The 26,242-nt window shown below is 32.6% G+C and overlaps 1 protein-coding gene across 2 annotated transcripts in view; it reads left to right on the top strand.

The window, feature by feature from the left end:
- The window catches only part of mRpL48 (mitochondrial ribosomal protein L48), a 45,585-nt gene that overhangs the window by 1,176 nt on the left and 18,167 nt on the right, over window positions 1-26,242 (top strand). The window contains exons 2-3 of one of the 2 annotated variants that reach the window (XM_035371776.2): window positions 9,568-9,681; window positions 20,459-20,592. In XM_035371776.2, the coding sequence (XP_035227667.1) occupies window positions 9,568-9,681; window positions 20,459-20,592 (248 nt within the window). The remainder of the gene's footprint in view (window positions 1-9,567; window positions 9,682-20,458; window positions 20,593-26,242) is intronic. The other variant, XM_035371777.2, reaches the window with a different exon arrangement.

Genomic DNA, 26,242 nt, shown 5'->3' with positions numbered 1-26,242 from the left:
TTCATCTTTTTAAGAATAGCATAAGTATTTGAAATATCTGAAAAATGCTTTATGTAAAGCATTCAACCATATTTGATGTTATAAGATGATGGATATTGTGTAGAACTGTTGAAAGTGCTTTGAGGTCTGAGCCACATTTTTAGCTAACACCAAGGAATTGAAGATTTATTGTAAAAAAAAAAAAAATCAAAAAGGACCCAAAATTGGTGCAATAAAACTTTTAGCAAATTTAAATGACCACTTTATGATAAAAATTAACCCAGATGCTGTTAGAAGGGTTATTAGTGCATATGGATACAATGTGCGATCAGCAAGAAGAAATTGTTTATCAACAAGAAAATGAGGAAAATATTCTGAGCATTTACAAATTCCATAGTAAGCCAAAAAATTTATCCTCTTATGTGGTGAAAATCAAAGAATTTAATCCAGAAAAGCTCTTATTGCCTACAAGGGCTCGTGTGTAATGGTTTGGGGATGTTTCACTGTCTGTGGATGCTGGGAGGAGAGAAAATTTAGTGCTTATAGAAAACAATATGCATCAGTGTAAGTATATAAATGTTCTTAATAAAACCTGAAAGCAGTGGCAAGAAAACATAGAATCTTCAAATTCTGTCAGTCCTAAACATGCAGCTATAAGTGTTCGTCATCATCATCAACATTGGCACAACAGTCCTTTCTAAACCCTGGCCTTTTTCAGAAGCCTTTCCTATTCCACCTTTCTTCCCACAATTCACCTCCAATTTTTAATTTTTAGAATGTCAAAATCCTCATTCAGGCAGTCCCTCCATCTTTTCTGAAGTCTTCCGCTTGATATTCCACAAACAGGGGACTTTAAGGACCATTTTTCTCTGCATTCATTCTTAGAAGGTGATCTGCCCATCTCATTCTACTTAATTTTATGGATTTAATAACATCTTCATCTTTGTCGATTTTGTAGAGTTCAAAGTTATACCATTTACATTACCGTATTTGACGGCATATAAGACGCACTTTTTTTCCTAAATTTGGTCTCAAAAAAGTTACCTGGTCTTATACGTGAAGGTAATTGCATTCAATAATTGTTTATTTGGCTTTTACAAAACGTGAGAACTAAAAGAAACCACGCTATTGAAACTTTTTTCCTTGTGTGTGGCCGTCTAAATAAGGGCACATCTTATATGCCGTTAAGTACGGTATATATTATTCTCTAAAACAGCATCGGAAATAGTTCTTAGAATCTTCCTTTCAAAAGATTGCCAAGCCTCTTTCTTCCCTCATAGTCAGAGTCCATATCTCTAAAGCATAGCTGAAGACTGATTTTTATTAATACCTAGTATAATAGAATATTTGACCTTTATTAGATGGGATTTCAGAAATGGTTTTGGTTAATCTTTGGATTATGGTAACTTGGCAGTTTTTGGTAAAAATTTGGCAACCAACCCTGCTACAGCAACCTTCTACTTTTTTTTCGGCGCCATTTTGTCTTCACGAAGTAAAGACAGGTTTTTTTTTTATTATTTACTCAACATTTTTTCCAACAATCTGCTAGCCGAATTACGCTTATGCTAGAAATTTTATGGAACAAAAGTGCTTAATCATGATGAATATTAACGGCAGAATTGGAAGAAAGTGCAGAATCGCAAACTCCTTGCCGCGTTTTTCAGAATGGCACATACACGGTAACCATGTACATGTCGACCTATTTGTACTTAAAAAAACATCCCAGAATTGCACAAAAATGGCATTGCGCACACTCTTGACTTTATCCATGTGCACTGCTTTTTTCTCATAAATTAGAAAAATTTGCACGAAAATGCAGGAAAATTTTGTGAATCTTTAAAGTCAGTAAAAAGGACATATATGAAATTACCTGATTGTGAAAAAGTATATACCCTTTCCAAGGATGAACATTTGCACATATAAAATAAATAAAATATCCAAAAACTTTTCCCTCTAAATTATCTATTATAAACGTCATCTGCGAATTTATAACGCAAACATTAAAAATGGTTGCAAATACTTAGTGTCAAATATTTAAATTATTTTCATGCACGTTTACTTCTACTGAAACGTATTCCAAAATGCTACAAACATATAATTCACAAAATAACTATCATTTAATTAAAATATAATTAAATTAAAAAACACTACTTAAAATATAAATAAACACATACATTAAATTAAACTTAAAATCTTAATTACTTTAAACTAATTCATTGCTAATAAAAATTTTCCAGTGATAGCATATTAATTTATTTATTCCTTATATTTAGAACAATGCATAAAAATAATATCCTCAAATGATTAAAAATACTAACTTACCTAATCTTCTACAGAATCTTGAGTGCATGGCGGATCACAAAATGTCCATTTTCACCAGATTTCTTGCACCGCCATTCAAACTTATCTGTAATATCCTTCCTTTCACACAATCTCATTTCATTCCCACATGTTGGACATTCATACTTGTCTGCAATTAATCATACACTCATACACCATTCAAGCAATTCTTTTGGATTATCAGATAAACGCAATAAAAATTTCGAAGTCACTTTAGATAGGGCCATGGGATCCAAAAATTAAGCAACACTGTTTCACACAACACACACTGAAGCTAAATACAAAATGCTATAAATTACTGCAGATATTTTTCCAAATTTCCCCCCTTTTCCAATTAAGGAACTGTGATTCGTCCATAAATGTCACATGACATATCTCATGATCTCTCATTTCTCTCACACAAAATAATGCGTAATTGGAACTGGGTACTTCTCACATTATTGCCAAAGTCCTAGGTAGTAACCTTTATCACCTACCAAAATGTCGCCAAACTGCCTGTTACCATATTCCAAAGATTAGTCATGGTGGTTTTAAACCAAACAAGCAACAATTTGCAGCAATAATCCTTTTTCTTATTTTAGGATTAATATCATTTTGATAGTTAATTTTGGATCCCAAATAGGTGAAGTTTTTCACAGATTCAAGTTTACATGAGCCAGTCTGAAATATTTTAGGTGGATTTTCCTTTTACCACAGTACATATATTTAGTTTCTTCCACATTTACTCGAAACATCATTTTCCTGGTTGAATTCTGTAGTGTCATAAAGGTCTCTCCCAGCACAGCTGTAGATCTTGCAATCATATCTACATCATCAGCATTAGCTAGAATATGGTCTGATTTATTAAATGTAGTACCTCTTGTATTAATACCAGTATCTCTTATAACTTTCTCCAGAGATAAATTAAAAAAGAGGCATGCCAATGCATCCCTATGGCCAGGGCTTAATTTCTAAGATTAGAAGTGCCGGAGCCCTATGGAAGACGTCAGCAAAGAGGAAAAAGAGTAAATAAATAAATAAAATGACTATTGAACTCATTAATAATTTTAAATTTAAATAGTTTATCATTATCAAATTAATTAATAGCTATTTAATTAATGTTTATAAATTTTTATTTAATCAATAATTATTATATAATTAATTATAATTTAATTGATAACTATTAGATAATTAATTATTATTTATTGAAATAATTAAAGATTGAATTAAAATTAAATAAAATGTAAAGACATACATTGAAATTTAATAAACGATTTTTAATTTTACTGTTAAAATAAAATTTTCGAGATAAAATTTCTATTGAAATTGTTATTCAATTACATAAAAGAAGTGCCGCAGCCTTCTTATTCAGGGCTCCGGTGCATTCCGGCTAGAATTATGATTTATTACAAAAACTAAGAAGCACCGGAGCCTAGATCTGGTGAGCTCCGGCCCAATTTAAGCTCTGATCGTAGGGGGGAGAGTTCTTTTATCATCAAAAAAATTAAATATGCTCAAAGTATAGCTGTTGAAAATTCCAGGGCGAAACAGAATGAGGGTATGAGTGGGTGGAAACAAAAAACGGAAAGAATCTTGGTGAGAGAGGATGTTCTCTTTGACCTCGGCTTTCTGCTGAAATTATAGCCATCAAGCAGATGTGTGTCTGGGGTAAAATGAGTCCTGAATCTGACTCCTAAAGGATGACTGTAAAGTTGCTGGTTACGCTTTCCCATCCATTAGTGGATACTGTTGGAAGATGATGTATAGGACGTACTTGAGCAGTTTATCTCAGTATTTCACTGTTGTTGTACTTGCTGTCCCTTAACGCAATTTAAGAACACAAATTTTCCTTCCTGCGGAGATAACTAACTGTAAGCATCAATAACAATACACTAGATACGATGGCATGGCGAGAAATTGACGCGTTCCTAAATAAACTCCCCCAAATTTATTGCCCTTCTTAAAGGGAAAGGTTTCCTCATGTGAGTGAGGGAACTTTAATTGAACGTCTCATGTTCTCATAAGTTCGTATTTCTCGGGAAATAGAGTATTGCAAAGCCTGCTTATTGTTAAACTAAAACATTAGGAATTCTAGTTTTTTTTTTTTTTTTCCCCTTTAAATTGTGGTTCAGTTTTATAAAAAAAAAAGTACCGGAGCTCATCTTATTTAGGGCTTCGTTGCGCTCCGGCTAAAATTGTAATTTACCTTAAAAATTTAGAAGTACCGGAGCCGGGCTCCAGCGCAATTTAAGCTCTGTCTATGCCTAACTCCAATAAAGGAGGTAGATGTTTCTCCTCGAACTTGTACCGCAGACAGGGTCGGTGGTGGACATTTTGCCACCTGGTACAATCTCTGCGATTCCTAAATTCTGCTGCCTAGTGCTTCCATAAAATCTAAACATTTTGCCACCCCTAATTACTGCTGCCTGGTGCAGCTTTAGCAGTTGCACAGTATCTGGTGCTGCTGGCCTTGACCGCAGACATGGTTTCGCTTAGAGTGAACCTCGCAATCTTAATTAACTTTGAGCTCAGATAGGGCTTTTAGTAGCTGAGATCAGTGCCATCATAAGCTGTTAAAGCCAATAAACAAATGGTGGCTTTCAATCAATACCTTTTATATTTCTCCAATATTTGCATCAAAGTAAAGATCTGATCAAATGTGAATGTTCCTTTCCTGAAATTACATTGATGTTTCAGAATGACAGTCTCAATGATAGGAGACAAATGATTAAATAAAATATTCGAGAAAACTTTATAGGCATCACATAATAGATTTATTCCTCTATAATTTTCACAGTTCAGTACAATCTTCTTTTTTGTGTATTGGACATAGAATACTTAACCTCCAATCATTTGGTAAAACTACCTTTTTCCAGGTATTATTTGTCATGATATTTTAATAACTTGGCAAGAATCACATCAGGTCCTGCTGCTTTGTTATTTAATTATTTTTCAATAATTTTTTTAATTATTTTTCAATTTATTAATAGCAGATTGAGTTTCTTCAATGGCTAGAATATCAGTGGATTGACTCTCAACCCTGTCAGTCACAATATCTTAAGTTACTTGACAAATTAGGGTTAAGCAGGTGGTCAAAATGCTCAATCCATTTATTTAAAATAATTCCATCTCTATTTTTACAAAAATTTATCATTGGTTTAAAGTCCCTATGCCTTTTATTAATGGCCCTGAAGAAAACTCTGCTCTCATGGTTAGACCTAAGGAGTTCGACTTAAATTGGTTCTCTTTGTAAATTATTTTGTCTTTTATTATTCTATTTTCTTCTTACATGTGCTTTATTATTCGTCTACTGCCCTTCTTGTGAAGTTTTTACTAAGCATATTTTTGTATGCTCTATTTCTATTTTCATTGGCAATTCTGCACTCGTCATCAAATCAGTAGGTTCTTCTTCTTCGCCTTTTTTTCTTACCTATCAGTATATGAGCTGTCAATAGTTAATTTTTAAGAAGTTCTTAATAATTTAATAGTATTTAATAATAATTTATATTTATTTTATTAATATATATATTTTATTTAATAATAATTTTCTTAATAAATATCACTTTTTGCCAATCTCCAATTATTTTCTCTTTAAGTTCATTTAACAGCTGATTTTGATATTATCTGGGGATCTCATAGCTTCTCACAGTTAAACTTCACAGAAACACTCTTTTTTACTTTCATAGCTGAAGAAATTCTTCCCCTAAATTTGGAGATCACTGAACAGTGATCAGAATCTACATTATCTCCTCTGTCTCTGTAAGTTCTCACATCCAGGAGTTTGAAAAATGTCTAGAGTCAGTCATCACATGATCGATCTGGTTTGGTTGTTCAGATCATCATATGATCAATCTGGTCCATCAAGAAATCTCCATATTATTTTATAAAAATCTCTTTGCTGAAACATTGTGCTGCCAACCAACATATTGTGAGAAACAGCAAAACTCATAAGTATACTACCATTATCATTTGAGTTGTCATGTAAGCTCTGTTTTCTTATAACCGATCTAAATTCTTCTTCACAACCGTGGCATTAAAATCATGCTTAATAATTTTTACATCATAGCAAGAGCCCCAGAGATGGTTAAGCTCATCGTAAAAAGAATCCTTCTCATCATCATTCTTTTCCTCAGTTAGTGCATACACATTAATAATAGAATAACTTGTAAAATTTCATCTTAGACACAAGAGGCACAGTTTCATTGAAATGGCTTGAAAATCCATGATTAAACGCCTGACATTTTTGCTCAAAGTGAAACTAGTTCCATATAAATGCTTTGTTTCATGACAGCTATCAAAATGATGTTTTTCCTTTTCCCAAATCCCATTATTTTCTAGATTGCCAATAAGTCTAGTCCATAAGAAGGCATCTGTTCAATCAACATTTGTAGCAGTTTACTCTTTATCAGAGTATCCTAAGCTCTTTATCAGAGTATACTAAGAGTACGCACATTCTAGAATCCAAAATTCAGGTCCTTTGATCGTTTTCCAGTCAAATTCTATAAATGCGGTCCAGTATTGCTTCTTTAGACTTCACAACAAGATGAATTTTTACAGGGTAGAATTAACCCTACCCTACGTCCAACCATCAACCTGAAGGAGCAGTCCTCTAATATACGGTACTCGCCTATACCTCCCGGAGCACACTGAGTACCCCCCGTTCTAGTCTGCTTTACAACATGTGTGAGCTACATTTGGACTGTTCTTTCACACTTAATCACCCTGCGAGGGCTGTAAGTATTCACTTGTAGTTATTATATTACTATTCTGAGGTTATCAAAACTCAAGCATAGTCTCAAATATTTTAAATCCTACTGAACATAAGGAGTGAGTTCAATAAAAGAATAAGAAAACATATTTCTTCAAAGCTTTACTAAAAACAGTTCTTGTGGAAGAAAGTAACAAAATGGAACAGTCTTTCAAAAAAAAAAAAAAAAAGAATTGTCATATTCATGCTAAAGCATTTGAAAAGTTTAATTTTAGCTAAAGGATATCCAGCAAAATATTGTATGTCCTGTTTTTTAAGTTTTTATTGAATATGAACTTTTTGTTTAAAGTGTCTGAATACTTATGCGAGTTCTTCTTCAAAACTTTCTGAATAAATTATCTTTTATACCAAAAAGAGTTTAAATATCCCCCACCCAAGGCAAGGATTTTTGGGGGAAAAAATTAGTCATTTTGCTAGCATTTAGTAACTGATATTTACAAATAAATTTGATCAATGCAGGTATTTGAAAACAATTGTGAGCCAATTTAGGCACTGTTCATTCATAAACAACAATATATATAAAAAAGCATTTTAAAAGAGAAAATGCAAAAAATGTTTATATTTTTACAGCCAGTGGATGCTGTTCAGTTATGGCCTTCACACAAATTTCTACAATACTAATTAATTCATTTGGAAATACAGTTTCAAATGTCAGTAGTATAAATCAACATCACTATCTTTGATGAATAAGATCCATTCAATAAGCAAACCATGTGACTATCGGATTTCAGTAATAAGTAAAACATTTTTCATAGCTATTCTTGCTACAAAACATTTATATATCATATATTTTGATTAGGTATAAATGCTTGTATATTTGATTAGGTATAATGCTTGATTAGGTATAAATGTATGAGCTATAAAAAAGACTATATCTTTGCAAGATATAATTTAATGTTGAAACTAAGTTTCAAATAATCAGAACCAAATTTTTTTGGTTGTTGTTGAAGGATTTTTGTTTATAAATAATTCTTGTTGACAATTTTATTGTTAGGTAATGATTGTAATTTGGTAGCCCTACAGCAGGGATCCCCAAATTTTTTTGTCCCTAAGAGCATATTCTAGAATATCTGTTGTACAATGGGCACCATTTACTTTTTCAAGCTGAATTTATAGTTAGCTAGAGTTATGCACATAAAAAAAGAAGATGGTCTCATTTTGCTTTGAGCTGTTATCTGTGTTGCCTGCAATTTCTGTGCCATTAAAAATGAGGAAACTTTCACATAAAATTTTATTGAAAGCTAAAACATTTTTACTGTGATCGCACAGTGGCGAGCACACGTTAAATTATTAGCGGGTGCCATCGTGCCTGCAGCCATAGGGTTGGGAACCCCTGCCTTACAGTGTGCAGTGTCAAGCTTGTTCATTTCTCTGATTTTTTCCCCCTTAAGTGAGAATAAATTGCTGTGTATGTAGGGAGAAAAACAGTAATAAATTGTAATATATAATATGTATATGTAATATATCATGTAATCCTTAATTATTGAATCTTGACCTATCATAGAAAGGAGTGCCATTGCTCGAAGGGTTGAACCTCTGCCTGTTGGTGTGCAAAAGAATTTTTTTTCCCTTCTACCACCCAAAGGAAAACCAGTAGAGACATTCTCCTATCCACCACCTGGGGGATGTACTATCTAAGGGTTACATGCTCCCTAGGGAGGATTCTAATAAAGCACTAGCTTCATATGTTATGAAACTGCTCCGTAACATCAATGGAGATTGACTTATACCTAAAATCATAATCAGGCTTAGAACTGGCCATCACAAAGGACTGAAAATTGACAGAGAGAGTAGGAAAACCTACAGAAATTATGATAACTGCCTGGACATAGAACTGACAACTGCAGACATTTTTGATTGTCTGGTCATCCTTGCTGAATTGTTAAAAACTGAGGTCTTGTTCAAGAGACCAGACCTTTATGATGATAACATTTTGTAAATTACCAGGGCTGTCACCTTTGCCCATAGCACTATTTGAGAATAGGCCTTTATCAGACATAACAACAATAGTCCTTAATTAACAGTTCAAAATTGTATTTTAAATTATATTTTTGTTTTCTTTTGATCTGCTGATAATGTTCTTTTGTGTTAGGATAAATATCGATAGTTTAGCAGTCTTTGTAAAAAAAAAATCGGCAAAAAAACTAGATTTCCATAAAAGTTTTGTTTCTTAATAAATTTCATATTTATTAAAGGAAAACTTTATTCTTTCAATAAAAGCTCAAGTATTGCTTTAGTACTTGAAGTGATATTTTGGTTTCTTTATTATAAAATCTCTGTTATGTAATTTTTTGTAATTTCATTTAGTGTTTCACTTGGGTGAATCTTAAATTTTAGAAGCAATTACTGTAACACTTTTATATGGTATGATAGTATTAATTTTGCTACCCAAGGATAAATAAATTAATATAAAATTATATATTTACTTTTAGTATTTACTGCTATTTGTAAAATTAGTTATTTACAACTAAGATTAACAGCATTTTTTGTAATTTTTTTAGAGTTGTGTATTTAGGCTTTGCAAGTCTTGTTCAAGAAATATTACACCTTCATTTCGTTATTTAACTTCATTTTCAGCTCTAAGGAAATATATTGATGAACCTGAATATTTAAAAGTAAGCCTTAAATGTTTTATTGTTTCATTCATGTTAATATTTGCTATTAAGAATATGTTATATTCAAATCTATCAACTGGTCTCAATAACTGTGATGTTAGAAGAGGTTTTTGACTAAGCTTCAGTATGCTATCATTTTACATTTCTCTAATTTGATTTTTTTTTTCCATGATTGAGTTATACATTGATATATATATGTCAATATTGTTTCAAAAGAATATAGTAAAGTTAATTTAAATAATTCTCTTGCGCCATTGTTGCAAGGAATGAAATTTGAATTTAACAAACATTCTCTATTCGTAAAAAGCAATTTTAAATGAAATTGAATTACAAATAAGTAATTAATTATTGCTAATCAACAATATTTAAATTCTGAGAGCATATATAAATCAAGTGCAAGTATCAAAATCTATGAATATATAATAAATGTATAATATATAATTCCAATAAATTTTTTAATCCTAAAAATTTATAAAAATGCATAAGTGACTAATTGTTGAGCAGCTAGGAGACATACTTATCAATTGGAAGTTGCCTCTAAACCTAACTCTTTAATTATTCAATTCGTGTTTCGTCATCCATGTAGGCAAGGGTAAAAGGAAAATTAAAAAGTCAAAACCAAAAGTAAAACCAAATGTTAATTAACTTTAAATTTGCTTTTTATGAATAGAGAATGTTTGTTAAATTCATATATATGTCAATATATATACAGTCAAAAGTCGTTAATCCGGACTCGTCGGGACTTCGGCGATTCCGGATTATCGATTTTTCCGGATTATAGATCATTATTTTAAATCTCGTAAGATGGCATGCAGAAATTCTAAAATTAAAAACATGAAACCGTAATTTATGAAATAAAGAACAAATATGATCTAAAGGGTATCAAAATTTACAAAAAAAAAGCTTAATATTTATTTGTTTACTTTATTAAACATTTCTTTCAATGTAAGTTATTTAAGTTGCTTCGTTTTATGTGATAATACTTTCTCTTTAATTCTATAAACAGACATAATTTCTTGTTCAGTTACAAAGTTCTGCCGTTCAAGTCCCGCAATTGCTGTGCCGAGAATACCGACTAACTTGTCAATCGAAATTTTTTCGTTTTCACTAGCCTCTCTGTCACCTTCTTCATGTCTTTATCCATTTTTTGCAGCAATTCCACTTTTTGTTTGATGGACATCGAAACATACTTTCGTTTTGTAGATCCTTTGGCAGCTGCAGCATCGGAAATTCTATTTGACATAATCGAAAGTTCAAGTTTACTTTTATAACATTGCTCTTACAGTCTGCAAAAGATAATAAGCCGCATCCAATTCGAAGATTAAGGAACAACGCAATCATCAACATTAACTGAAATAGATAATTTTAGCTTATATCGTCCATTATACATTAAACGCGCACGCAAAAATGTATTCTGCACTTGCGCACACGCATCTGCGCAGTCATAAAGGTTTTATGCGCATGTGTCAACGCGGCGCATGCGCAGAAAGTTTTTAGCTTTGAGGTCCAGATTATGGGTGTCCGAATTAACGACTTTTGACTGTATGTGTGTGTGTGTGTGTCTGAATTACAAAGTCTGAATTGCAGACTTCCAGTACTTGGAATGATCTAAAATCTGAACCTCGGGTCTACCAGCAACCTTTTTTTTTAATGTGTTACTTGTGCACATTTGATATTTTTTTAATAAAACATGAAATGTCTTGATTCATAATTCTACTTCAATACTAAATAAAATACCTCTGTATTGAGGGAAGACTAATTTATTAGCATAAATCTGTATGATTAATAATTTGGCTCATAGCTGCCTTTTTGCTTGGTATGCATCTCAAAACTGAAATATTCTGCATTGAAATATCATTAATTTTCCACTTATGGGATAGCTTATATCCGTGATGCCAATCTGGGGAATCATTATTTATTATTTTTTTGCTTTCAACACCGAATGACTATTAACAAATGGCAGCTTGAGGAATGACTCATGCAGCAATGTCTAAACTTTTTTAAATATAATTAAACATTACAACAGCGTGATTACCTTTCGTGTTGATATTACTGTTGGCCACAACTATTACAGACTTGAGCTAACTGCTGTGCAAAGATCTGACAAGGAAAAATTTAACAGAAATTTCTTTCTGTATGCAAAAAATAGATTTTGTAAATGATATTCATAGGCCAAAAGATTTCATTTAGTGCTGTTTGAATTAATAACTGATTTATTGTTAAGTCTTAATTGTTTATTTGGGACTTGTATAAGCCTTAAACATATGTGGAAATGTAGGCATAAGTGTAGTAAGTAAATAAGCTAATGTAATTCTGGCCTTACTTTCTCAATGCACGATAGAAAAAAGAGAAAATTTAGCTAAAAACACGTCTGTAGCTCCCTATCTCGTGGTACATCGCCAGTAGTGTATAGCAGACTCTACAGTAACGATTCTCAGTTTTGATGAAACATCAAGTGTAAATTATAGGACTTGCTTTCTCATGGGAACAAACACCAAGTGTCTGCTAAATGACCAGAAAGTAATCAACAAAAAAACTCATTAAGGAGACTCCCCCTTGTGTAGTTTTTCCTTGTTATGAAAACGTAAAAGGAGAGGAAGAGGCTTTTGTTTAAAAAATGACGTAGGTATAAGACGTGCGACTGTCTGAACCACATCATGTGGAAGCTTGTTTTTCTTACTGTAACTGTGTGTATTTTACTTTTATTTAACCCAGAAATCTTTATTCAAGTTTTAAAATACACTCATTTGCAAAAAAAATCGAAGCACCAAGAAGGACTTTTGCGATTGTAACGAAATTTGGTATACAAAAACATCTTGATAGAACATGCAAATGATCAAAGTTTCAAGGCAAATGAACAGGATTTTTGATCATAGCACGCAATTAGCAAAGTATAAAACCAGTAACAGAGGTGGAAAATTGATCATTTTTTGTTGCTGCCATTGTAATTCTGTAAAGATGCCGTTACGACGATATCAAAGACCTTACAGACAACTAAACAACTTCGAACGTGGTTGAATTGTAGGGTTGTGTGAAGCTGGGAGATCAACTGAGCAATAGGCCGTCACCTGCAGCCTACAGATACTGGTGTGCAAAGATGTTGGCAGCAATGGTTGCTACAAAGAAATTGCCGATGAAATGAAGGCTCTGGAAGACCAAGGAGCACAAATGCGAGACAAGATAGGATGATTGTTGAACAGGCCTGAACCACCCCAACAATATCATTGTCAACTATTCAGAGCACAACAACCATGTGTATACCTCCCATGGTACTGTCCTCCATCTCATGACGCTTGTCTGAGGTGAAGTTTCGCTCACAGAGGCCTTTAAGATGCTTGCCTTTCACCCTACAACATCGGCAGAGTCAGAGGCCTTTAAGACGCTTGCCTTTCACCCTACAACATCGGCAGAGTCTTCTGGAGTAGTGTCGCAGCCGATCATCATGGTTGCCATCAGACTGGCATCGTATAGTGATCAGCAATGAATCCCGCTTCACTCTTAAAGCAGATGACCACCATGTTCGTGTCTGGAAAGGATGGGGCCAGTGGTTCCAATTACGCTTTGTTTTACAGAGGCATACAGCCATAACCCCTGGTGTGATGGTGTGGGGCACTTTTTCTTATAACAACAGGTCATCTTTAGTCATCCTCCATACATCTTTAACAGCTCAATGATGGCTTCATGGCACATCATCCTGGGGCCATTTTCCAGCAAGATAATGCCAGGCCACATACCGCTCACATATTGTGGACTGTCTGCGTGCGGTTGATACTCTTCCTTGGCCAACAAGAACACCAGACCTTCTACCAATCGAGCATGTCTGGGGCATGGTAGGCCACCAGATTCGGGCACCACAAAATATTGCAGATCTGGAGTGACAACTGACGAATGCCTGGCAGAATGTGTCGCAGGATGACATTAGGAACCTCTACCACTCCTTGCCTCAATGAATTCAATCATGAATATCCACCAGGGGTGGTTAGACAAACTACTAATTTGAACACTCAGTGGGTGATTGTGACCCTTGAACAGGTACTAAGACCTTGATATTTTAATCATTTTATTATCTGTGTATGAATTATACACATATTTAATTGCATCAAAAACAACCTCTTTCACAGTGCTTCGATTTTTTTCGTAAAAGTGTATAAGTACTTAAAAGACCACTGGTCTAATTATTTCTCAATCTCAGAAGCTCACTTACAGTACAATAGCTATGTTTTATGATGATAAATGTGAATTTGAAGTTTTTTGGTTTTGCAAACAAAAGGTGAAATTTTCCAATTAATTGAATTTTGGAGAAGTGGTAATAAATTAATGTGATAATGTAACAGATGATATTCATTGCAATGGCGATGTTCCAGACATCAATCAACTAGTAGATGGTGATATGTGTAGTATGGTTCTAAATCCAGAAAATATAACTACCAATAGTGAAGAAAATGACAGAGAGATTATTGAGAACAAAAAAATTTCAATTGGCAATTTAGTGAGAATTCTCGGCATGGCAATTACAGGACTTGAAGATTGGGACGTTCATCTTAGATTAAAAGAAACTGTTTAATAAATCAAACAAATAAATTTTGAGCTCTTTTTTTTTTTTTTTTTTTTTTTGTAAATTTTGTTTTCCTTAAGGTTTTAAATGCTTCAGTATTTCATAAATCACTATCTCGTATTTTTAATTTTATAATTTCTATGTGTCATCTTACTAGATTTAAACTGGTGATCAAATATCTGAAAAAAAAAACCCAAATGCAAATTGTCAAAGTCCCAACAAGTCCAGATTTTGGATTTTATACAGTATACAGGGTGATTCAAATTTCATGGGGAGGTAGAGAAGATGTCACGAAATCAATTTCGCATAGGAAAGTATGTCATCTATATTATCAAATGTCATCTATATTATCAAAATGGACAAATAAAATTAACACAAGGAAACAGTACAGTTAAGTGGTGGTGAATGTGACCTTTATTCCAACAAGATTAAGTACAGGTTCAGAGTAGGTGCTCGAAATTGCATCCATTCACACGAACATAGGATTCACAGTGCCATTGTATTGATTGCCGAACATTTTCAAAAATGCCTGGCATATCACAGAGAGCTTCTGCAGCATCCGCTATTCGTGCAGCAAGGTCCATTTCTCTGTCGGTGGGATCTTATGCACACGGTCTTTCATGGCCCCTCACAAAGAAAAAAAAATCCATGGGCAATAAATCAGGTGACCTAGATGGCCAAGCAATCAGTCCACCTCTGTCGAATGTTTGGTTCAGGTAATCACGCACGACAATTATGCTATGGGCTGGAGCCCCGTCAGGTTGATCCCACATATCACAGCAGATATGCATGGCAACAGTACCTAGAAAAGTCAGTAACACCGTCTCGAGAAAGATTAGGTATTTCTGACTATTCATTCAGGGTGGTAGTAAATAAGGTCCCAACAAACAGTCACCAATAATTCCAGCCTACACATTTACAGCAAAGCGATGTTGCGCAGTATGACTTCTTGCACCACGCAGGTTGTCATAAGCCCATGCATTTGAATTGTTTTTACTGAACGCACCTTCACGAGTGAATGAAGCTTCATCTGTAAAAAGGACAGAAACTGGAAACTGGGGTGCATGGCACCTTTCTGAATGAATCACTGGGCAAATTCCACATGCTTTGGATAATTGTTAGGATGCAGTAACTGCACTTTATGCAGATGGTAAGGATGCACACGTTCCATGCGCATTATCCGCCACACTGCTGAGAGACAGTAAGCTGCTGAGTAATAACTTGGTGCTGGTATTCAGGATTATCTTTGACGCTGTTCTGCGATGTTGACAGTTCGCGTCGGTCATCTGCTCCCCGTATCCTGCATGTTATTGCAGAAAAAAAAACATGTTCGCACAGATTGCAATGCATACACCCAAGCATTTGATGATGAGGTATTCTTCTGTTGGGGCATCGGTCTTCGTAAATTTGCCTAGCGCAACGGATGCTTTCAATAGCTGCGTCATATATGAGATGCATATCCGCAAGCTCTTGATACGTTGAACAATTCATCTTGTCACTAGTAACTCAGTTCATATACTGATGACAGCGGAAGTGGTCAGGTGAGCTGTACACTAGTTGGGTACACACAGCGCCATTGCATATATTTGCAAACATACTTTTCTGATGTCTTCCCTACCTCGCCACAAAATTTGAACGATAAGTTTTGAACCAACCCTGTATATTTATGTATCAGTCTATTTATACCTTATAATTCTAATTTTAATTTTGCAGTAGTGCATCAACTCTCCATTTTAACTTTTTCTTTTTTTTTTTCCCTAAATCGTAACTGTTAATTGTACTCACTAGTAACTCAGCTCATATACTAATGACAGCGGGAGTGGTCAGGTGAGCTGTACACTAGTTGGGTACACACAGCGCCATTGCATATATTTGCAAACATACTTTCCTGATGTCTTTCCTACCTCGCCACAAAATTTGAACGATAAGGTTTGAACCAACCCTGTATATTTATGTATCAGTCTATTTATATCTTATAATTCTAATTTTAATTTTGCAGTAGTGCCTCTACTCTCCATTTTAACTTTTCCTTTTTTTCCCCTAAATTGTAACTGTTAATAATAAATCTCTTTAAATTACATCACTTCCAAATTGATCTATGTTATTTGGTTTTTGCAAAATGCTAGTGGCAAAAGTATTTACGTAACGTTTTAACTAATAATAAAATTATGTGTTGTAAACTGAAACCTAAATTATTCAGTGAGAGTAAAGTAGAACTATAACTTAATGACATTTATGTTTTAATTTGTGCATTCAGTCTTTGTACAAGCAACTTGCTGTTGCTGCTTTTCTTACTTACAGCAAATATGCCATAAAAATGTAAACATTTTTTAAAGAATCTGTATATCTCTTCTGGCAGTTTAGATATATGTGTCAGAAAGTAAAATGTAATAATTATATGCCTTGGTGCACCTCTATTCATCATTCATTGAAAAAAATTAGTAAATTACCATCAAAACTTTTTTTATTATGAAATAAAAGGGTTTATTATAAGCAGTTACTATTTTCAGGATAGAAAGGAGAAATAACTGAAATGAAAAGATGTGTTAAAGAATTATTGAAAAAATAAAGTTAGAATTTGTGGTACTTTCTAATTATATTACCAGCTTCAATATTCAATAGAACTGCCTTGTTTTAGCATATTTTCCTGTATACATGCAGCAGTAATCAAGCCATTTATGAGCATATCAATATGTATGCATTTAAATATATAATATCTATTCGGTAAAACAATAGATAAATAAAAGCATACATGTGAATATATATGTATTATTTATCTATTGTTTTACTGAATAGTAAAAATTTTAATTTCTCATATAGGTTTTTGGATACTTTTCTCGGAACCGGAATAAAAAATGTATATATGTACGCATACGTGTATTCATATGTGCATATATGTGTGTATGTGTACACATGAATGCATAGCACAGTCAAAAGTCGTTAATTCGGACACCCATAATTCGGAATGATCTATAATCCGGACATCAAAACTAAAAACTTTCTGCGCATGCGCCACGTTGACACATGCGCAGAGGCGTTCACGCGTGCGTGTAAGACCTTTTACGACTGTGCATATGAGTGTGCGCAAGTGCAGAATACGTTTTCGCGTGCGCATTTAATGTATAATGGACGTATAAGCTAAAATTATCTAATTATCTATTTCAGTTAATGTTGATGATTGCGTTGTTCCTTAATTTTCGAATTGCATCCGGAAAAATCGATAATCCGGAATCGCCGAAGTCCCGACGAGTCCGGATTAACGACTTTTGACTTACATATATACATACATGCATATATTTCTGAATTTAATCCCAAAACAGAAGAGTACCATTTTTTGGTCCCCTCCCATAAAATTTCATGTTTCTTTTTGTTATTATTTATGAATGGAACAATATTTATCAGTTGTAAAGATATCCAAACAGTTTTTCACTATTTCACAAAATCATCAACTACAATCAGTTCCTTTAAAGTAGGCACTTCAAGGCTGTTACCTTGAAGTCAGCCTTCATTCATGAAACAGAATATGAAATATTAGTTTGTAATTTTTTTCTGCTGCAAATGAAAAAATACATTATTCTTTATGCATGTATTCATTTGTGAAAGCTATTTTTTATCATATCAATTTATTATGTTGATACGTATTGATATAAACATGCGTGCTACAAATACATTGATCATTATTACAAATACATTGCGTGCTACAAATACAAGAATCCATGTACACAGCGACATGTTTTAACTTAAAAAAACATCTACAAATGGCACAATGTAGGCAACGAACGAATTTACGAACTACGCGTACCTCGCTTTATTGCCGTAAGTAGGGTAAACAAAATAATATAAAAAACTGTATTAAAAATTATCTGTAATTAATAGATTTACATTTTCTTTCTATTCATACTTTTTTACTCAAACTTACAAATCGTGCCAACCTGGTTGCGATAATACGTAAGTACCCTGACATATTAATTTCAGGTATGTCAAATACATGCTAACTCTTTATGAAAGATATTTTTAATAATTTTTATTTAATGTGTTTGTGTTAAATAAAGCCCATGATTTGATGTTTCTGTCATATATATTTATTTGAGGTCAAAAATTATATTACTGTAAAATTGTTTCATAAAATTTTTAAGGAAACTACAACGACAAAGTTTCAAAGTAAATCATGATAACTAACTGAGTGCTGTTCTCATAACATACCTAAAACTGGAATGATTGAATAACAAACTTGATTTATGCAAATTTTTTCCTGAAGTTAGGTTTAGCAGTGCAAATTGCCTGTCCCCACTAGACAATGCATCTAGCTGGCACGCCGTCCCGAGAGAGCAGCTCAGCGACTGCCCATCTCAAAAAGTTTCAGTTGTTAGCTCTAATTGGACAACTTTCTTAAAATCATCAAGACTGTTATGAAGCTCATTTCTGTTTCTTGAAGTATAGATTGAATTTACATTCTGATTAATTTGTTAAATAAAAGAAGAATTTAAATTGCAGTATCCTTTTGCAAAATTCTTTCACTTGCATAATGAGATAACCGTGATATTACGTTCACAGTTATTAAGTACATTCTGACCTAGTTGTTTTTTATTAAAGTAAAAGCAACATATTAATATTTCAATCATAAAAATTCCATTTTAATACTTTGAAATGGAGCAGAAAAGTCTGCTGTGGTTCTTTCAAATACTATGCCAACAATTGATTTTGAACAAATATATCTGAATTTGGTACTGTTCTGTTATCAAGACCGTATCCAGAAATGTATGTATATGTGTAAGTACGAATGTATGTGTGTGTATATATACAGAACAAAGACTGTTGGGACTTCAGCAATTCCGCATTTGAGATTTTTCTTGATATTAGATCATCAGTTTAAATCTAGTAAGATGGCATGTAGAAATTATAAAATTAAAAATATGAAATTGTGATTTATGAAGTAATGAAGCATTTATGATGTAAAGGGTATCAAAATTTACAACCAAAAAAAGTTTAATATTTATTTGCTTACTTTATTAAACGTTTCTTTAAATGTAAGTCATTTAAGTTGCTTCTTTTTGTGCTAGTACTTTTTCTTCAATTCTATAGATACAGATATAATTTCTTTTCTGTTACGAAGTTCCAGTGTTCAAGTTTTGTAGCTGCCGAGTCGAGAATTCTGACTAACTTGTCAATCAAAATTTTTTCGTTTTCAATAACCTCTCTGTCACTATCGGTAAAAGTATTTTTTGGATCTAGAACCATACTACAGATTTCGTTGTCTGTTAATTGATTGATGATTGAATCATTGCATGTATATATGTAAGTATGAATATATGTGTGTGTATACATACGAACACATGTTTATACATTTCTGAATCTGATCCCCCAATAATAGGACAGTAACTAAAATATAAAAATTAGCATAAAACATTTGATTTTATTACAGATTCAGCTAATAAAGTATTTTCGTAATTTTTCTCTTTATGTATTTTTATAAAATTTCCTACTTAAATAATACATAATTTTAATTTGTTAAAAAAATAAATTATCGTATTGCATTCCCTTTGTATATTAATAACTCGTAACATGTAATTAGGAAATAGTTCACAATTTTTATAAATTGTTAAAAAATAATTTTTATAGATATTTTTATATGGATTAACTTTTATAATTTTCCTTTTTATAGATAAAATTGAGTTTCAAGACTTTTTTCCCCTAATAGGTCCATTTAGTGAATGCTAAAGAAAACAAAAATAACCATAAGAAATAGTGTAATATAAATAAACATGTGGTGCCTTAGTGGAATAGAGTACCCTTTGTTTTAAAAGTCAAACAACTTTTTTCTTTAGCCACAAGTGGAGGAAAAAAACGTAAGAACACATTTCTGGTCAAATGATAGGAGGGGGGGGGGGCTCTGACTGTGTATTGTTGAAAAAATAAACTAGTAACAACTAATAATCAAGAGCTTTAAAAGCTAAAAATAAGTAGGTATTAGAATTCATATCATTCGTTGAAAAAATGATTTTATGAATTTGGAAAGCTTTTTAGCATTCTCAACTGAAGAAGAAAGTTTCATTTTATTTTTGAAACTGTTAGTACTGCATGTTTTACGTAATTTATGCCTACTTCTGTTGCTAATTTTCATTTTCTGAATATTTAATTCATTGAGCATGTCTTTTTATAACATCAGGTTTTTTGATCATCTAACTTAGTTATAAGATTTTGAAATTTTATTTTTATTTGTAGTATACTAAACCTCAAGTTCCTGTTTATGACTTGTTAAATATCCAGATGAAGTGTTATGATTTTACAGTCCTGGAACATTATGCCAGACATGTGCATAGGATAGCACAGCATATGGATATTGATGTTGTTGATGCGTGAGTAATATGAAATCATTCATTATTTCCTTCTGATTTCTGAATTTCCTTGCCTATTTAATGTTAGTAACTAGGGTATTTTCCTGGTGCCAAAAGTAAAGTTTAGCCTGAAATCAAACTGGAAATAGGAATGACCATCCTAATGATATATATATCTTCATAGCTATTTTATTATATCCAAAATAACTACCAGAATTAAAGAAAAAGGCAGAAATTGTTAAATAAGAATGCATGTAATTATTCCAGTTGATAGTCACATCATGTTCCATTCCTGGTTTCAGTCAATAGAATTCAACCAATCTAACAAGCTCTTGACTCCAGAAGAGTAAATTAAGTAAATGTTATAAAAGTAAATGTGGGAATTTATGAAATAGCTCCGATTCTGTAAACCATTCTTCTGGCTGCAAGAAATTTTAGTGTTTCATCATTTCATTTTCTGATTTTTTTTTCTCTTAGTGTGGATGATATGTTTGTCTAGGAAGAATTTAATCATGACTATCCATCATTTGATAACTTCCAAATCATATAATCTATGTAAATTCTTTCTTGAAAAATAAAATGCAATAAAATAAAGGCAGCTGAAAATCTCTGAGACTGAGGGGAAATGACTGGATAGATGTTTGTTCTTCCTGCTTATTCACAAGATGTCATTCAACGTATTGAAAACGTTTATTTATGTAAACATGTGTATTACAAAACATTTGTCTTGTAAAACGATGACCTGAAGCAGTGATTTCCGTTCTTTAATGTTTCATTAATCCTTTTCTTTTTAACATATTTTTCGATGTTTTGATGGTGATATCGGTTAGTTTCTGTTATCATCATTTCGTAGAAAAATTATCATCAAGGAACATATCCAGAGATCCTTCAACGCCGTTCTGTGGTAAAATATTTAACCCTGTTCAATCCAAAAACGGTTCTATGGTAGGTGGAATGTCGACTTCAGTCCGTTGATGTATAATTTCTTCTTCATCATCATTTTCACATTCATCATCGCTAATCGGTAGTGAAAAAACTCGGGTCTTTCTCATAGGTCGTATAGAACTATCACTATCATTATCGTCACTTAAAATATCTCTCTTTCATCGCAATCAAAGTCAGACAAATAATCTGCATATATATCTTTGTTTTCATGTGAAACCATATTGAAGGATTTCAAAATTTACTGTAAGTAGAATTTGAACAACCAAACAGCTTCAAACCACAAAACATACTAAATACAAATGTAAAGTGGTGCATGGATTGCACAATGTGGTTGCAAACTGTACTAATACGACTCCTGCCTTTAAGCTACAGTCGAGATAAATCATATTACTATGACTCCCGCCTTTAAGCTACAGTCGAGATAAATCGTATTACTATGACTCCCGCCTTTAAGCTTCAGTCGAGATAAATCGTAGTACTACGACTCCTGCCTTTGAGCTACAGTCGAGATAAATTGTAATACCACGACTCCCACCTTTAAGCTACAGTCAAGATAAATCGTAGTACTACGACTCCCGCCTTTAATGTGTTAATTGCCATGTATTATTTTAATTTGAATACATTTGACTCTGTAATTTTTATATCGGTTTTCATGGCTAAAAAATATGTGCAACCAGCTGATTTTGCTCGCATTCTTCAAAAATTATCTGATGAAGAAAAGAAAGACAAGGAAACCTTTGGATTGGAGAACAATAGCGATTTCCATTCCTTATTTTCTTTTATTTCTATTTTTTAGAAATAAATAAAAATATTAAAGTTAGTTTAAAGTGTGCTTTTGTAACCAGTAAGAAGTAAATTTCCTTGCAGAATTAAGTAATGCTAAACTTACTTTTTTCCCTACCAAGGTGTTTTCCTTTATTATTTGTCTATATGTGCCTTTGATGAATATTAAAATTAGCTTCAATTTTAAAATATAATTATTAAATAATAAATTTAAAATATTCTATAATGAAATACATCATTGCATTTCCATCTCACTAACATAAGAACTTAAAAATAATTTACTTATATTTGAATGTGATATCATTTGTATTTTGCAATAATAAGATTTATATTTTAGTTCTTAATACATTTATTATCAATATTCACTTATTTTTGTCATTTTTCGTGCCAAAAACGGTAAAATAAGGGATGTCGTAAAAAATACGACGCTCGTGCGCTCATAAAATTGCCCAGCACATGTGCTGGAAGGTTGTAAAATTAAATATTTCATTTTAGAGGAATACATTCTGTGGACCTGGAACTTATGAAATTCTCTTCTCTTGGATGTTTGGTTACAAACAAAACTCATTTTACCATTTATGTTTACTGACTTGCTAGTACTTGGCAGGATTAATTGTAATTGTGAGAAGTTAAGAGAAAATAGAAACAAAATGAAAAGAATATGTTCTAAATTCGTATTTAGATGCAATGCCTGCTTTTATTTGCAAAATAAGAGAACAAATTACTTCTGAAAGGGCCTCTATTTTGATATATATATATATGCATGTAGATATTATTAGATTTAGTTGAATAGTTAAATACATAAAATGAGATAGAGACAGCTGTAACTACCGCTGAGGCAAACAGAATAGTGCCTCGGAGCCCTGAGCTTAAAAGGCCACTGAATGAGGAGGAAAAATATGGAGATTTTATTTTACGTAATTGAAAAATTAAACTTCACTAATGATATTTATGTTTCACTTTTCAAGCTGAGAAATTATTTACTTTATGAGTTTGTCCTACTCATACTTACACAATGCAAAGTGTTAGAATTCCTAAACATTGCTTGAAAATCTTTCCAGTCTTAAAACACAGATCTATTATGAGCATATGGTTTAGTGAAGAAATCCTGGCTTAAAATTACCAAGATGTAAAGAAAATTTGAAGGTCACTTAAGAGATCTTTGAGCCTTGGGAAATAAGTAAAGAGTTTTGTTGGATTGGAGTTAGGAAAGTGAAAAGACATTATAACGAATTATGTAAAGATACACAATTAAAGGATTCATAATCTTATTTAAAGGTAAGGGCATTTTCTGTAGTGATAGATATTTTTATGTACTCAGCTTCATCATCATTTCCAAGGTTTCAAGAATGATCTTAATACTTACTGAGTAACTCGACTCTAATTTCTTATGAAAACAAATGAAAAAGAGATCTATGACAAAGCAATTCATTTAATAATAATAAAATTTTCCATAAGATATCTTATCAATATTTCCAACCCCATTATTTGTAGCTAAGGCATTTAAATAAGAACTTGAAAAAATTAATAGCATCAAAGGATTAGCATAACTGTTGATAACAAATTAGAGTTCACTTTCATCGAATCTTCTGCATCATATGCTTAATGGTTCCTATGACTGTAATTAAGGCTGAACAACCATTCTCAAAACTGAAATTAATAAAAAATTATTTGCAAAGCAGTATGGGATATATTACAAAAAAAATATTACAAAGCAGTATGGGACAGGAGAGGCTCACGAGTTTAGCTTTGATCATAATTTTGAATAATCGAGCAGAAAAAATTAACCGTGATAAAATTGATAAATTCCCTTCCTTAACAATTAGAAAATAAAGCTTGTTGTTAATTCATGTGTAAGTGAGCCTTCAGCTTTGGAAGCCCATATCAATGATGGTCTGTTACATAGTTCACATGTTGCCGCTTGTTGATGCCCCAGCATTGAAATCTGCAGCAGTTTGACGAAGGGTTGTTTGTCTGTGACATTTAATGATTCTTGTCAGTCATCGTTGGTCCTATCTTGTCAGTCATCGTTGGTTCAGTGTTTTTTTATTATTATTATTTTTATTAATTTTTTTTTAATATATATATATAGTATATATGAATGCGCTATATTTCCCCGTTCCAAAGCGGAAACTAAATAAACAACTTTTCTTCCTAATATGGAATGTCAGATGGTGAATCATACTCCTGGAAATAGCTTTTCCCCCTTTCTCTGCATTAACAAAACACCACCTTTGGTGTGCACGAAGAGTACAGACAGGTGCCCGTCGTTCTATTGATCAAAGAATTGCGAAAGCAGTAGAAAATTCTGGTACATTCGGCATTCTTTATAATATAAAGGCAAATAAAATATAAAGGCCCTTATAGGTGCTTACTTTTTCTTTAAAGCCCTTACTTTTTTGTTTTCAGTGTTTTTATTATTATTATTATTATTATTATTATTATTATTATTATATGAATGCGCTATATTTCCCCGTTCCAAAGCGAAAACTAAATAAACAACTTTTCTTCCTAATATGGAATGTCAGATGGTGAATCATACTCCTGGAAATAGCTTTTCCCCCTTTCTCTGCATTAACAAAACACCACCTTTGGTGTGCACGAAGAGTACAGACAGGTGCCCGTTGTTCTATTGGTCAAAGAATTGCGAAAGCAGTAGAAAATTCTGGTACATTCGGCATTCTTTATAATATAAAGGCCCTTATAGGTGCTTACTTTTTCTTTAAAGCCCTTACTTTTTTGTTTTCAGTGTTTTTATTATTATTATTATTATTATTATATATGAATGCGCTATATTTCCCCGTTCCAAAGTGAAAACTAAATAAACAAATTTTCTTCCTAATATGGAATGTCAGAAGGTGAATCATACTCCCGGAAATAGCTTTTCCCCCTCTCTGCATTAACAAAACACCACCTTTGGTGTGCACGAAGAGTACAGATAGGTGCCCGTTGTTCTATTGGTCAAAGAATTGCGAAAGCAGTAGAAAATTCCGGTACATTCGGCATTCTTTTCCTCCCACCCAAATACTACACATGCTTGAATTTCTATCAAGATCTTAATAATTTGCATTCTCGTTCCGCTTGGTCAGTTCATATTCGTGTTTATTATGATCGTTGATCGTTATGCTTATATTATGAGCATATGTATGAATGTTTATAATAACATAGTTGCAGTAACTGCTGAAGTATAGTAAACTTCCAAAAATGGTTGTGTTTTAACACATATTAGCTTTCTGAGGAATAATATTGTTGATTCCAGATGCAGCAGTGTAGGAGATTTGATATTTTACCAGAATCCCGATATTCATGGTACATGAAATGGTCGTATGCGAAAATCCAAATTTTATTGTTACAGTTATTTTATTGTTCTCACTAACATTATATATTGTAGCTTCATGATATGGAAATAATTTTTCCAAAACTCTTCATGTGTTTCTTTGATCATCTTTAAATATTACCGAAGCAGTGCTTTAAAGTTTGATACCTGCTGATTTATTGGTTTCGTGGTGTAAAATTATGACAAAAAAACTTGACATTCATGAACTCGAATTTCTCCAGTAATTTGTTCTCAAGGCCAAAAAGGAGCAGAAGAATTACCTATAATCAGCTAGACTTGGAATGACAGATTCCTTTCTAAGAAGTATTTCTTTACCTACAGGATGGAAGACCTTATTGATCCATTCAGCAGACAAGATAGAGTGACACAAACTATTAAACCTCTATGTTGCCTTAAACTAGCTCTTTTGCTGTTTGCATTTCTTGAAGTCTTGTGGATTCTTGGAATGATACACTAGGAGAGGTTTGATTTTAAAATCTCCATTTACATTTGCAGACAAGGGTGAGATGATCTTTCAGTGGCTTGTGATAGCAAATTGTTTTCTCTTCTGTAATAGGTCATGTATAGTATTTTTCCCAAAAAGTGCTAAATCATCATAATTAAAAA

This window comes from Stegodyphus dumicola, chromosome 4 (genome assembly GCF_044657685.1).
Source record: "Stegodyphus dumicola isolate Sdum_Otavi_A_Nest chromosome 4, ASM4465768v1".
NCBI classification, from domain to species: Eukaryota; Metazoa; Arthropoda; class Arachnida; order Araneae; family Eresidae; genus Stegodyphus; species Stegodyphus dumicola.
The sequence above is the reverse complement of the archived record's forward strand: the minus strand, read 5'-3'. Positions and strand labels throughout refer to the sequence as shown.